Source organism: Pleurodeles waltl, chromosome 10 (assembly GCF_031143425.1).
Source record: "Pleurodeles waltl isolate 20211129_DDA chromosome 10, aPleWal1.hap1.20221129, whole genome shotgun sequence".
NCBI classification, from domain to species: Eukaryota; Metazoa; Chordata; class Amphibia; order Caudata; family Salamandridae; genus Pleurodeles; species Pleurodeles waltl.
This window is the reverse complement of record NC_090449.1, coordinates 851689918-851704674: the sequence shown is the minus strand read 5'-3', so window position 1 is coordinate 851704674 and position 14757 is coordinate 851689918. Positions and strand designations below refer to the sequence as shown.

At 40.4% G+C, this 14757-nt stretch overlaps 1 protein-coding gene across 2 annotated transcripts in view; it reads right to left on the bottom strand.

The window, feature by feature from the left end:
* RSU1 (Ras suppressor protein 1) overlaps positions 1-14757 on the bottom strand; it is a 426683-nt gene that overhangs the window by 308855 nt on the left and 103071 nt on the right. For both annotated transcript variants that reach the window (XR_011199181.1, XM_069211550.1), the window contains exon 4: positions 7901-8021. Coding sequence is in view for 1 of the 2 variants with exons in the window: in XM_069211550.1 (XP_069067651.1) it covers positions 7901-8021 (121 nt within the window). In the remaining variant the exon portion in view is untranslated. The remainder of the gene's footprint in view (positions 1-7900; positions 8022-14757) is intronic.

Here is a 14757-nt window from a genome sequence, read left to right as displayed (position 1 = left end):
TGATTACTTTTGTTAATGTGAAAGAATCTGACTGCATTTACCAAGATGCATTGGGGCCAACTTTTTGCTGCAGTGTGAGGCAGTGTGCTCCCTTTTTTTTGCAGAGCTTCAAATGGGACCACTTTCAAGTGAACTGGGATCCAATGGCATCTGTAGCCTTCGTGCATTTACTTATACTGGGACTTTCTCTTGAAGCATCAAAAACGCCTGGAGCCACAGTCACATCACAGAACTTAGCAAGACACATCGTCGCCCGCTGCTTGTGCAGCCAATCAGCCCCCAGTGCCGAGAAGCCTTTCTGTAATGCCCTAACTGTGCTTCCCCGTGAACCCTTTACGTTTCCAAGACTTCAAATGCAGCAGGAACAGTAATAAATCAACATATTTGGTAAGCGTCAACGACTTCAGATACAGTTGCAAACTTAATTACATAATGTAAGATGTCATAAAAAAGTCCCAGTTACCCTCAGGTTTCTTATATTCAAACTGATTGTTTGCACAGCCGTTTTATATCCATAGCTTCTTGTAGCATACTTTTATCTTTCCCTTAACATGTTTTCATAACAAAATGTCCCTAGAGTGTTATTCTATAAAGGTGCTGAAAATCACAACCTGTGAAACGAAGGCATCTGTAAGAGGATTTTAAGAAAATGTTATCTGCTTTATTTTATCACTGCTTGTAGCAGTACCTCTAAATGCAAAAACTGTTTGAGTTAATTCGGTGTTTCAGTGCCACACAGTTACAGTTGTCCTTTCATATCACCCCACAAGAATATCCTAATGTGCCAGCTGAAAAGAAATGAAGACGGGTTATACTCAGTTAATTCACAGGTGAATGCATCTTTTAACACAACCATTTTCAGATTTAGGGCGCTTTCTTCCAGATGCGAACATTCAATATGAAATGGACTTCGGTGTTGATCTCAAAAGGGAAGGAGGAAATACCAAATTAAACCTGAACCTCTCAGACACACTTCAGCTAGAACAAAGTTTCCTAATCAATGCATTCTCCTTGCAAGCAAATAAAGGTCAGTCCCCCGACAAAACAAGGCAGCAAATTCTACCCTTAGTATTGGCAGAACTCAGTTACAGGTCGGTAACCCTGCCTACATGTTTCGAAGGAACGTGCATAGTGTAAACGGGGTAGTGAGAAAACATTTTTCCATTTTTAAGCAGATCGATTTAATTTTCTTCCAAGATGAAATGGCCCAGAAAATCAGATTGTAAGACATGCATCAAAATCATGCTGGTCTTTCTTGCATTCCTATGAATGTACATTACATGATTACAATGGTAAAGACAACGACGGTTTTTAACATTAACATGAAATACTGATGGATGACAAATTGACTTGCATAATTAGATTTTTCTCTCTGATGGACACAATCCAGGATGGTGTCGCTCCAATAAATCTCGATATTCAAGGTAATTTTGTAAGATAAGCTGTATTTAACCAATACTGGTTGCTTTGTCGAAGCAAGGGGTTTCGATGTGAGAACTAGATCAAATGTCTCTTTATACAATGCATGGACTATATTAATCTAGGCAAGGAAGGGGCCAACAGAAGAAAGAAAGTAACCACGTGCTAGCGCAGGTATTTTAATATAAATTATTAATGAGTGTTATGTATTTTGAATAAGTTTATGTAGAAAATGTAATAACGTAGTAAAATAATGCACGCATTTGAAAATGTGATCACAAAGAATGGCCGTCAATGTTAACGAAGTGTACTAATCAATGATTAAATATTATGAAATGTTGGCTATATGTTAGACTAATGCAGTAATATGTCATATTAAGGGCTATGCAGTAAACATTAGCTTTATTAATTGTAGGCCTTAACTTAGCGAGTGTCTTGGCCTAGTTGCTAGGCCTCATGTAAAAGCTGTATTTCTTAGCTTTTAATAAAAATGCTGACCAAGTGAATTAAACTGTGAAATGTCTATTGTGTTATTTAAATGTGCTCACAACTGAAGCATTTTGTGTGAACCAACTGCTGGGATATGATTTTCTTGCCAATGCAACATTTGATGAGTAGTGTGTGTGAAACTAACTTTCCCTGGACAAGAACAGTGAAGATACTGACTAGAGTAGAAGCTACAAAAATATTGTTAACTGACAAGCCAGATGATGAGGACATCACAAGACGAACCAATCAACAATATGGGAATGGAGAAATATTAGAATTCATAAATTTGGTATAGTAGTTTATTGGACAGAGTGCGAACATACGATTAACTGACCAATAGGGAATTACGGGATAGTTTAGGTGACTTTAATATAACAACGCTCATTCTGAGAAAAGACAGTCATTCGGACATTCTTGCCTTGCCTTCATACTGTCATTTTGCCCTTATTCTTCCTGACCGAAAGGTTATTATTTTCTTGTGCGTCTTTACTAGAGACGTGCTCATCTTTAAATGCCTAATGACTTGGCCCATAGTTTCCTGACTGAGAGCCTGATGCCTTGCTGATCGACTGCTGTCCTGAGGGGACAAAAGACTGATTCTGCTTTGCTGATCCACACCAAGGATAGGTATATTTCTGAAATGTGATTATGATGCATATTTGCTTTTTCTTTCTAGGTGCCAACTGCACTGTTTTGGTAGAGCCATAGTTAGATGTTTTCCAAATTTGTGTTACTAAATTGTTTTGCATGAAGCCCAAGATGCTGATGTTAATCTGATGTTAGTTAAGGATCCTGACTTACGATAACAGGGACTAATGTTTGGTGAATTTCTCTGCTGAATTTCATGTACTTCATTTCGTTAATGCAGTTGACTTTGCTATTGCTTTGCACCATAACATTATAATGGGATGTAATTTAAGCTTTGATTAGGTTACGTTTCTTCCTCCGCATTGGACAACCTGTGTTGTTTCTGTATGTGTTTCATTTGATTTTCAGATTAATCTACATGCCAATAGCATTGTTAAAATAGGGAAATAAACATCCTAAACTTTTGCTAAAGGTGTGGTTATTCATGACTGGAAGGTCATGGTGCGTGAAAATTACTGACTCCATTTATTATTGATTTGATTGATTACTGTTTATTGATTGTGTATTGATTATTGATTATGTACTGGAGCTTCCCTGGCCTGTCTGGATCTTCCCCCAGCATGTGCCCCCTACGTGGTAGAATTGACGAATGTGCCTGTTCTTGCTCGTAGGGCAATTGAGTCTACGAACCAACTCATAAACAAGGTTGGCCATTGGCTGAGCAACAACTGTGATTTTTCATGTAAGGACTTTAAGGACATTTTGTTTGCTAGAAGAATTGGCTGGGTCGGCCCCAAAAATAAGGTGGGGAATGAAGACTGTATCATTATAAATGTTAGATATCCTGCCTTGACTCAAAGGCTCCTTTCTACCCATCGTTCTGCTGTCCTTAGAGCAGGCTCAATGGGTATGGTCCCTCTGTTTTTTTTTTACAACCACATGCGACTGTGTACTGGGGTGTCTCTTGGTTATGGTAAGAATCCCCCCCAGGGTCAGAATAACCTGCAGGCGATTAGGAGAAGAACTGTTACCAATAGCAATTTATCCTTGGAAGGGGTGGACTGACAATGCGCCAATGCATTGGCTGTTCAGGAAGAGGTTCCTCCTCAGTGTAATCTTATCTCATGGAACATTGCGGGTTATGATGCTAAGTTATCTGATCAAGCATGGGTTGGGTGTGTGGCTAACTATGATGTTATCATGCTTCAGGAAACTTGGTCAGAGGGGCTGTCTGTGTGGGATAGGTATGATAGATATGCAATTCCAGCCGTACAGTCTATTGGTGGCCGCTCGAAAGGTGGTCTGGTTACCCTAATTCGCCTCTCCAAGATAGTGGGTGCTTTTCAAATCAACTGCAACCACCGAGGTATATTGTTGGTATGGGTAATCTTCTCCAATAAGTTTAATATTTTATTGGTTAACTTCTATAACGCTGTGTGGGATGGGGGTTGCCAAATTGGGGCTCTGTTCTCCGTTCTTCAGGTTCTGAAAAATAGAATGGAGAAGGTGGGGCTGGAATTTTGTGCTATTGTCTCTGGAGATTTTAATGCCAAACTGGGCAGGCTCTGTACTGTGGTTAATCCCTTTATTCGTGACTGCAAGGACTACTTAGCGCATGGTCTGCAGGACTCTAGAGGCAGGGATCTAATAAAGGAACTCAGGAAGATGGGCCTTCTGAATTTTTATGATATAGAAGCAGTAGGTACCCACCAACTTCCAACCTATGTGGGAAGAGGGTCTGGATCCACCATTGATTACATTTTTGTGTCTCCCCCTATCAGAGATTTGGTGATTGGGGGTGAAGTGTTAGGGGAGTGTTTTAGCAACCACAATCCCCTTATAGTGTCCTTTAAACTCCCTGGGGCCCTACGTAAACTAGGACAAGGTAGGCCTGTAGCAGTGGTGATAAAGGCCCAGGGTAGGCGGCTTGGGTGGAAGCAAGTGGACACCCAAAAAGTTGTAGGAAGGGTGGTGGGGGAAAATTTACATCTATTTATGGAAATACTCCCGATAGAGGCCCCAAATCCTAAGACTGTTATGGATGCTATAACAGTGGTAAATGCAGCAGTTAGAGACTGCCTTCTCTCAGTAGGCAGCCACCCCAGTAAACGTAAATGTGGCTGGTATGACAAGGCCTGCTATGATGCAAGGGCAAACCTAATGATGGCTTCCAAGAATCACCCTAGAGACTGGGTCCTCGTAAAAGAAGCTAGACTGAGGTACAAAAGGGCCACGAGGGATAGTAAGCTAAAACATAAAGATAAAGCCTGGGAAGAGTTAGAGCGTGCTATAGCCCTGAAGGACCCTGGCCTGTTCTGGAAGGTGGTAAATAGAGGTTCCTTTGTAACAGAAACTTCTGAGGGCCTTGGCTGTAATATCGCCCCGGAGGCCTGGGTAATTCATTTCTGTAAAATCTTTGAGGGTATCCCCTTAAGAAATATCCAGGAGAACGTGTGCGATGCAGCTCCTAACCTAGCAATCAGGTTCTCGCTCCAGGAGGTTATGGATGCATTACAAAGTAGCGCAAGCAATAAAGCTCCAGGCCCGGATTCGATCCCTATGGACTTATATAAAGCTAACCCCCAGCTATGGGCACCTATTCTCCTAAATGTTCTCAATGCAGCAGTTACTGTGGGCATTCCAGCCTCTTGGAGACTGGCATGCATTGTCCCAGTGTTCAAAAAGGGCGATCGTAATGACCCTAAGTCTTATCGCCCTATATCTCTCCTGGACTCTTCTGAAAAGATTCTGGGATGGATCATTCTAAGGCGTCTGGAGGCCTAGATGATAGGAAATGATATTTTAAGCTGGGAACAGTATGGTTTTAGGGAAGGCCTTGGTACGCGAGAACAATGTCTCAATTTACTGATGATGATCGGTAAATACACACAGGCCAGGAAAGGTACCCTTTATCTTGCCTTTATGGACCTTAGCTGTGCCTTTGATAAAGTGAACCGGTCTATTTTATGGGAGAGGCTAAATCATTTAGGTTTGGATTCTAACATTATAGAGCTGCTTCGATATCTCCACTCTGGGACAGTTGCAAATGTGAGGGTGGGGCCTAATGGGGAATGCTCAGAGGCTTTTAAGCTTTCAAGAGGTGTGCGTCAGGGGTGTGTTCTGGCTCCTACCTTGTTCCTTCTATATACAAATGGACTGTCTGATTTTTTGATGGAACACTGTAGGGATGTCCCAAAGGTGAAGGGTATTGATATCCCTTTGCTGACGTACGCAGATGACGCAGTCCTCATGGCCCGCACGATGAATGGTCTCCGGGAAATAGTTAGAGCTTATGTTACTTTTATGTCAGCTTTAGGTTTAGAGGTCAATTTTAAGAAATCACATTTTATGGTTTGTGGAAGACCCCTGAGCAGGGTGGGGGAGCTAAGGGTGGAGGATCAAGTTATTAGCAGGGTCCATGAGTTCCCATACTTAGGGGTCATTTTTGATGAGAAAGGATCCTGGAAACCCTGTATTGCCAGAAGGGTTGTGCTTTTCCATGCAACAGTTGGTGCGGCTTTTGACTTTGCTGTAAGGGTAGGGAGTAAACCTATTAAGCCCCTGCTTGAAATCTATAGGCGGAAATGCCTTCCTGTCCTGCTGTATGGCTCTGCACTTTGGGGGTATAGGGATACCCGAGCTCTTACGGTGGAAGAAAATCGTTTTTGTAGAAGGCTCCTGGGAGTTGGACAAAACATCCCTGGTTTTTGCCTTCACTTGGAACTAGAGCTTGAGTTTGTGCAGGATACTATCCATCTGGCTCCCCTTCTGTTATGGATCTCAATCTGGAGTAACGAACATGCCACTCTTAATAAGGATATCCTAAGGGACCATCGGGCGGCCAGAATTGTTTGATTATCCCGAGGGTCTGACTAGCTATGACAAGAAATGGGTTAAGGACAATTTTCTGAGAATACAGGACTCCAAGAGGGAGGGGGAGGCCCTAGGGAAAAAATTGATTAGGGATTACATCATGTTAAAGATGTGGGTGGGCCCCGAGCGCTATCTTTTAGAAATAAAGGATGTGAGGGAAAGGTCTCTCATAACTCGATTCCGCCTGGGAAGCATTAGAAGTAACTTATGCTTCCTGCTAGGTCAGTATGGGGACAAATGTATTAGACTATGCCCCTGCGATGGCGTGTCCCATCAGACCTTGCTCCATTTTACATTGTTCAGTGTTTTTTATGCACCGTTTAGAACTCGTTTCTTATTACCTCTCCTAAGGCCCAAGGGTTTCGTGCAATATCGTCCTGCTTTCCTGTGGTTACAAATGGCCTCAGATGTATTGGTATGGAAGGGCCTGGGTTCATCCTTGAAGGGAGCTATTACTTGGCGTAATAATGTAGAATTTTTAGAATGATTTTTGTCTATCTTATTGTTTTTTATTTATTTTTTGAATGTGGTTTTTATATGTTCCTATTTATGACGGGTGTTTTTATTATTTATGGTTTTATTGGTATATTAATAATGTATTGGTGATCATTTGCTGTAATGGATGAATTTTTTCATACCGAATAAAAGTTTTTTAATTTAGTTTTTTTCTTTTCAACAGTACTGGAGCTATGGTAAGAACATCTTAATTGCAAGTCAAAAGGTTCATCAACCTATTCGCGTCCCCTTATAAGTTTACTTATTAAGATCAGGCTCGCTAACACAAGCAAGCACAGCTCCTTGGGAAAGGCAGACACACAATCTTAGTAGATATACATGTTGGTGAGGGTCCACAGAAACATTAAATATGATGCGTTATGCAAAATCACCATTTAGAAAGATGGCACTTTTTATTTCAGCAAGTTGGAATAGGTACTCTTCTCTGGAGCTGACAACTCCAGACAGTGTTGGCTTTTTAGCTAGCAGTGGTTTGCAAGTTTAGGCACATCTATTATTTAGCATTTAAAAAAAGATGACAAAAAGACAGGACTGTCTCAATGTATTACAAATGACATGACATTCGGAAACTTGGCAGCTGCAAAGATGAGCCGCTATCCCACCTGCAGCTATGAATCCCCCATATGTTTGCCAACATCATTAACCCTCTCCAAGGAAGCATATTTTTATAGCATGAGTACGAGAATACTGACGTTGCATAGGTTACATTGTCATGTGAGAGACCAGGAATAATTCAATCTGATCCCATTGGAAGGCTAGTCTTTGTAGTTACACACACAGTGCAAGAGAAAAGCGCAAGAGCTGATCACAATATGCGTTTGTGATTTTATGTCTGTAGTCCAACAATTATGATTCTCTCAATGATTAACTAAATGGATTTTATTTGTTGAACTCCTATCGCTGTACAACCTTACGGAGGACTTACGTCAAAGAATGACTTCAAGCAAGTGTGTGTAGAGTGGATCCTCAACTCAATACTGATGGGTCGTTTATACTCAATCATTAAAAGACATACCCTAGATTTAGATGTTTGAGCTTCTGTAGACTACTGATCTGAGTTGGCAACTCTTCAATCTGGTTGTTGAAAAAATTCAATACTTCCAAATTCTTCATATCTGCGATGTTTGGTGGTACAGCTGTTAAAAAAAAAAAAGCAAAATGAATCATCCATCTTTTTATTTACTTAATGCATTTGTGGTGAAGTCCACACAAGATCACATTTGTCAATATAATAAACGTTCAAACTATTGCAGCATATACATTCAAGCTTTAGCCCCATAACTATGACACAAAACTACTTCCTGTGCGAGTATGAGAAGAAATATTCTAGCTGGCAGAAGAGAACATGCCTCCACTGAAGCTGCACGTGAATTGGTAATAAATACTGACGAGGCTTCAAGAGGGTTGATAACTCCCCAGTGCTTAATCATAAAAGAATAAAGGCCAGTGACCAACGTTTGTTTCCCAGAATGCCACTGCCAGAGCTGCTGAGAGTTGTCAAATACCTTGGTTGACTAATCTTAATTGCATCTCATGCCTCTTTCATCCACCATTATACATTCACTGCACTTTTGCTGATTTTTTTTCAGACCCTGCTTCTCAGTTTGTTTCCTCGTCTTTTTCTTCCACCTCTAGTGCTCTTGTTCTGGGCCAAAGTCTGATGAAGGTAAGTAAGTCCCAGTTCCCAAAACTGCAATCAAAGGCTCGGATTAAGCATGGATAATCCTGGGTAAAATGGTTACAGAATAACTCCTTGACTTTTTAAATAGGTCCTTGAAGAGCCCTTTGTGTTTAGGCCAACCACCAAAGTGGATCATGCTTTTGAGCCTGAAGCTCAATTACAGATCACATCAAGAATGCCACTTCATTATAACATACGTACTAAACTAAAAACATCATTGATTGGTACAAGGTCATGGCTTTGTTTTAAGTCACACCACGGTGAAGTAAGCAGATTTCATGACAGGACACTCTTGCACTTGACCACACTCATGTATGCTCACCCAGTCCAAAGCACTTACCTCACTGCTCGCTTTCAAGTTGGCACAAAGATGGAGTTTTGCAGAACTTGAAACCCCCAAAGCCCATCAATCAACTTGAAATCAACAAGGTAATGGCCTGCTCTCCGCTGTGTGACCATATGAGAGCGAGAGTGTCTCTTAGACCGAGAGCAATGGTTTAGCATGCATATAATTCATATGTACATCAAACATATATCATGTGAACAAATAAAATAATTGAACCTAACAAAAGACATATGAGCATATAAAATAATTCACTCTAATAATAAAGAGGACATAGCATCAATATGTCCAGAGAGGTATTTAGGTTTCCTGACACAGCAAACCTTTGAGTAAAGCTTTTATTCTTAAACTTTGATTTCTCCATTCACACTTACAACTTGCAATAATGTGCTTTCCTTGTAACATCTCAATTTAACTACATTCCAATGAAAGCCCGTTATTTTTAATCAAACATTCCAATCTACACACTCACATGCTCTTCAAAATAACCATTTACTCTTGCATATATGCTGTGGCGCCGCTCAGATGAACGACCTTTGAGAATGCCATTTTTTCCCGGTACTACTTGAATTTCTTGGAAGGAGGATGCGCATTGTTGTGCACTGTAAAGGGATACGGAAGGCGAGGTGCCCGTCACTACTGTCCCACACTAGCATCCATCAACAATCACAGCGATTCAAGTTCAGCCTGCAGTAATGAACTGTTCAACCAAAACAGGCTTTGATTTCCCTCTCTGGAGAAAATGGCTGTGATCAATACACACAAAAGGTTACATCAGATTAGCAACAGATCAATGCCTGGTTATTATCCAGAAATATGAAGAAGCGACTCAAACGCATGGTGCGAGTACCGCTGTGCATATCAAAATCAGACAGAAGATGCCTAGAAGAACAGGCTTTGACTTCTGAAAAGTCAAACTCCCTCATAAAAACTATGTATGTATTTGCATTCAACTATAAAAGAAGTGTCCAACTCCTCAATTTTTCGGTTAGAAACGGAGAGATTATACTATAAGCAAACATTGTTCTATATCACAGCAAGGGAATATCTTACTTTAAAACTGAAACAGCCTTAAATGGGAAACTCTAAGCCTTGAAAACTTTATTTTCTGGTTATGACAGGGTGAAGGGGTGTCTGTGTATTACAGATATAAGAATAATGCCCATCAAAATGGAAGCTTGCTGTACTAGTCCACTTTGTATGGTCGTATAAACTACGGATAAATAATGCACAGTCCACCTGATTTATTGGCCTCCAGGCTGCTGGTTTATATACCACTTGGAGCCTATTCGTACACCCTGTGTTCAGCACAGTGCCCATTAGCCACTAGAGGTCATAAGTGCCTTACATTCAGTCCTCTGAACACCTATTGTCATCCTAGTCAATCAGCTTCATGGCTTATGTATACAAACATTGCGTAATGCTTTGCAGAGCAGCATGCCCTGATACTTAGGCCTTACATTGAACCTTTACATAGTGTCTTAACCTCGTAGCACAGTTGGTAACCAAATCAATCCAAATTGACTTACTCAGTTCCCCAATGCCCTTGACCTGTGACAGAAACGCCTGCTAGACTTATGAAATGTTTCTTAACTGTTTCATTGTGTAAGTGTATCTCATGTAACTGTCTAATTATCTATTGAACCTACAGAGTAAGATAGTCACTGCAGCCTCTCCAGTTTTCAATACCTGTCACACCACCCCATACATCCAGCACTCTATACAGTCATCACTCTGCAAATTGTCTCTGTGGCTAATATCTACCACCCCAACACATAAATCCAGGTGCTGTGTGCCAACCTATTGAGATCACAGAATGTCCCCTCACCCTGCCTCCTTGCATCTGTCATCAAGCATAACCTTCTTTTCAATTCATTGCACCACCTTTCTTGCCTGGGACAACCACCATGTCCTCACTTACATTCATGTTTTTGCACTAAAACCCCAATTCTTTGTGCTTCTTGCCAAACAACACAGCTCTTCCCCCACCAACCACAAATTTTACAACCTCAAAAGTTAATTTCTCAACGTTTTGTAAGCAACAGATAACGAATGTTTTATCTATTGTTCAACCCATACCTGTCCTATTTATCTGGGATCCTCGGCAGACTCAAATTATTTCTCTCCTTAGAAATTAATTTCATCCTGAGTTATTGCCACCAACCAAATCCTTATACTAAGTGAATACATTCTCGAGTAACTAATGTGAATCCCACACAGTTTCAGAATTCAGAGGCACCAGCAGGAGCGCCCAGTTTGAAGAATCTCGAGCTCCGAAGCTTCTCTTGCCTTCTGTGTCCCGTCTGAGCTTTGGAAAAGTCAGCAGATGCATGTCCAGAGTCCAGAATTCTTGCTAAGTAGCAAACTCCCCAAAACACTTCGTGCCTCATGCATGGCATCTTGAACATAAATAGCAGTCACTCTCTGCTTGCATCCTGCCTTGCCCTACTGTCAATCACTCTCCTGCTTTAGCACATATCATAATTTGCTCACCTGCCTGTATTTTTTTAACACTGAATTTCCTTTAACCCCTTGCATCACTACCCCCACCTCAGCATGCTTTTGGGTCTTTTTCACAGCACAATGTTGAGTGGCCCACCCACTCCTGCTACACTGCTTATCAGCTCCCCAATGATCTATCGGAGTTCCCCCTTAACAGTTACCAGCAACAGGTTGTCTTATTTTACTGGTGGAAGAGTTGTAGATAGGTATCGTCATAGCAAGCTATTTTTACATTATTAAGCACATAACTGCACTAAATGACAATATCATGACAACAGATGCACGTTTAGCACACATTTTTTAAACAATTAAATATTTGTACCTTTTCTATTGACATATTTCATATAGCCAGCAACAGTTATACAATTACACACTTTTAACCAATGCACATTATTCACAATCACACACATCCATTAGTGTCCTCAGTTTAACTAAAACATACATTGTCATACCTGATACTATAAAAGCAATTTCCCTTGATATATACAATACAGAACAATTTCAAAGGACGTTGTTGACCACATTTCCCCGAACCTTAGATTATATATAGGGTCATAATTTTCTCTCTTTTCACCTCCAAAAGCATGACCTACTACCTCCAAGTTCTATCTGTAACATTCAGATTTACTTGTCCTTATCTCAATTATTTATATCCCCAGATTGCAACATAGTTGGGTCATTTCTGAAGCTATCACTCAGTTTGTGACAACTATTAGTTGCAGACATTCTCATATGTTCAGATCAGACCAAGTGCGGTTTAATTTATTTTCTGATTTGTCCAGGCTATCACTTTTCTCAGTCTATTCTTTAAAAAGTGGCGATCACCTTTGCTTCGCAAATCAAGGCAGTCAACCAAATTTACAAGTAAGCACAATGTAAATAATCAGAAGTGTAAAACTGATCGGTGCTCTTTCAAGATATAATCAAACAATGGGCCATTCAAGGACAGCTTTTCTTGAAGCCTTCTCCAAACTTGACCAAAAAAAGAGTGGTTGATGATGCACTATACTAGTCAGTGCCGGTAACAAGCAAGCAATAGAATAGGGCACAGGTGGTCAAAACCCAAAAATGTAACATCCACATTTTCCATCAAATTTCCCAAATCAGATTGTTTGTGAGACTGACCTGAGAAGCACTCCAAACAATACAACAAATTAATGTGTTGTCCATAGATACAGACCAAGGGAATTAATGTATTCAAATACTTTCCATGAAAAAAGCAAAGCTCACTGCTACTATTTTTTAAGTTGCACCCACAAGATAGCTTTACCTCTCTTTCCAGCCTCCAGTACTTGAAACATACATACATACATATATATATATATATATATATATATACACACACACACATACACTTTGAGACCTTGGGCCACCTATGCCCATTCACTGGTCTGTTCAACTGTTATTCACACTGTACTTCTGCCAAACCATAGCATACAGCATGGGACAATGAGTCAGCACACTTTAGATCCTGGCTGTCTTCCACTGAGTGGTGGAATTTTTCCTTATCTGGTTTGCAAATCCGCCTAAATACAATCACACTTATGTGTGAGGGCTGCTGGACCAAATCTTCAGTTTGCCAATGTTTTATTATTCTTTAAAATCACTCCTGTTTTCCCTGTTGTGCATTAAAACTAAAAAGGGTTTCTGCACATGCTCTAAGTACACCCACCTGCTAGGAAGCTCTTGTGTTCATTAAAATTAATGAGATGCACAATTTTTTTCAATTTTACATTTTAACTACAAGCAGATGGCTAAAGTTTTCTTTCTGTTAACGTTTTTGTTTTTAGGTCTGGCCTTGTTTCAAAAACAATCACACACGCACAGATGGGCTTTTGATCAGTGGGTTTCATCCACTGGTCTGCTAAGCTGTCATTCACTGTTTGCTTCCGCTCACTACAACATACAGAATGGGTCTGTGGCCCAGCCCACTTTACCATTGGCTCCCTTCACTTTGAGTGAGTGCACAAAGTATGAGCACATTGTTTACATCTGCCTAAAAATAGTTCCTTACTCTTCAGAACAAAGCTGGTTTAAAGTGTGCGCTTTTTATATACTTCTGTAAAATACTGGCTATTTATTTAGACCAGCGGCTCCCAACCTGTGGTCCGAGGACCCCTGGAGGTCAGCAACGCTTCCTCAGGGTGTCTGTGACTGATTAGAAAATGTAATAATATTAGCAAATTAGGACCCCAGCTTTCAGTAATGACTCCTTGTGGGGGTCCCTGGGTTCGAATAATGATTCAATAAGGGGGGGGGTCTCCGGGTTCCAGCACTGATAATGCAGGGTCCGCAGAAGGCAAAAGGTTGGGAAACACTGATTTAGACTGTACTTCCCATGCACAGATACATGGTTATTTATTTTCTAGCTCATTTTTTCTAAAGTAGGTGTTATAAAAAGACAGTGATCAGAGATTTGGGTGTTTTGTTAAATGGTGATTTACTCTTGCCCCTTTCACTAATAATAATTATAAAATGCAAGTCAGAAGTGAAAAGGATATTTAAAAGCTATCATTAAGAAAACAGTTAACCGAATGAACGTTTTCTTAAATTTAACTTTTTTATTGCAAGAACACCGCAGCCACTTTTAGTTGGTGGCACGTTTTATTTTTATGTTGCATGCTTGCATAAGAAATGATAAATGTTTAACCATCAGACCAGCTTGCCAAGGTCGGACCTACTGGCTTTGCCAATAGATATTATTTTTGTGACACGTGCTGTGCAATAAAAAATATATATATATGTTGAAACCTTTTTTCAATGTCATGATCGTGTTCGTTTCAGGTGCCACCAAAAAATACACCAATGGGTTTAATCCAGTGAGATTTCAAAACAGCAGTTTCAACTATACTCCCTTGAATAATACATTTGATAAAAACATACCATCGAAATAATCAATAGAGTTTATTCTGCTCTAATGACAACATCACATTTCAAAAACTTCGCTAAGAGGCACTTTCTCCTTTTCATGCATTTCATATATTCTCCTATTTACTTTTTTCCTCTGCGAATTTCAAGATCATCAACATATCTCAAAGGAGAGAATGAGATTTCAGCTGTGCTTTGCAGGCAGATGATGTGCAGTCATTATGCTTGTTTTTATTCCCTCTGACACTTGGTCTTGCTTAACTCAGCAAAACGTAACATTTGGACTATATGCTTGGCCAAGTACACATTTCCTTGCCTAGCCTACTAAGCGCCTGTATTTCTGATGCAATTAGATTACAAGCCCTTTTATGTAGCTCCTCTTGCCCTTATTCTATTTTATCATCTGAACAGTCGTGGCTCATGGGGTTACAGGGGATGGGGCGGTACGCAGGGTGGGGTGGGAACATTTGGGGGAGGG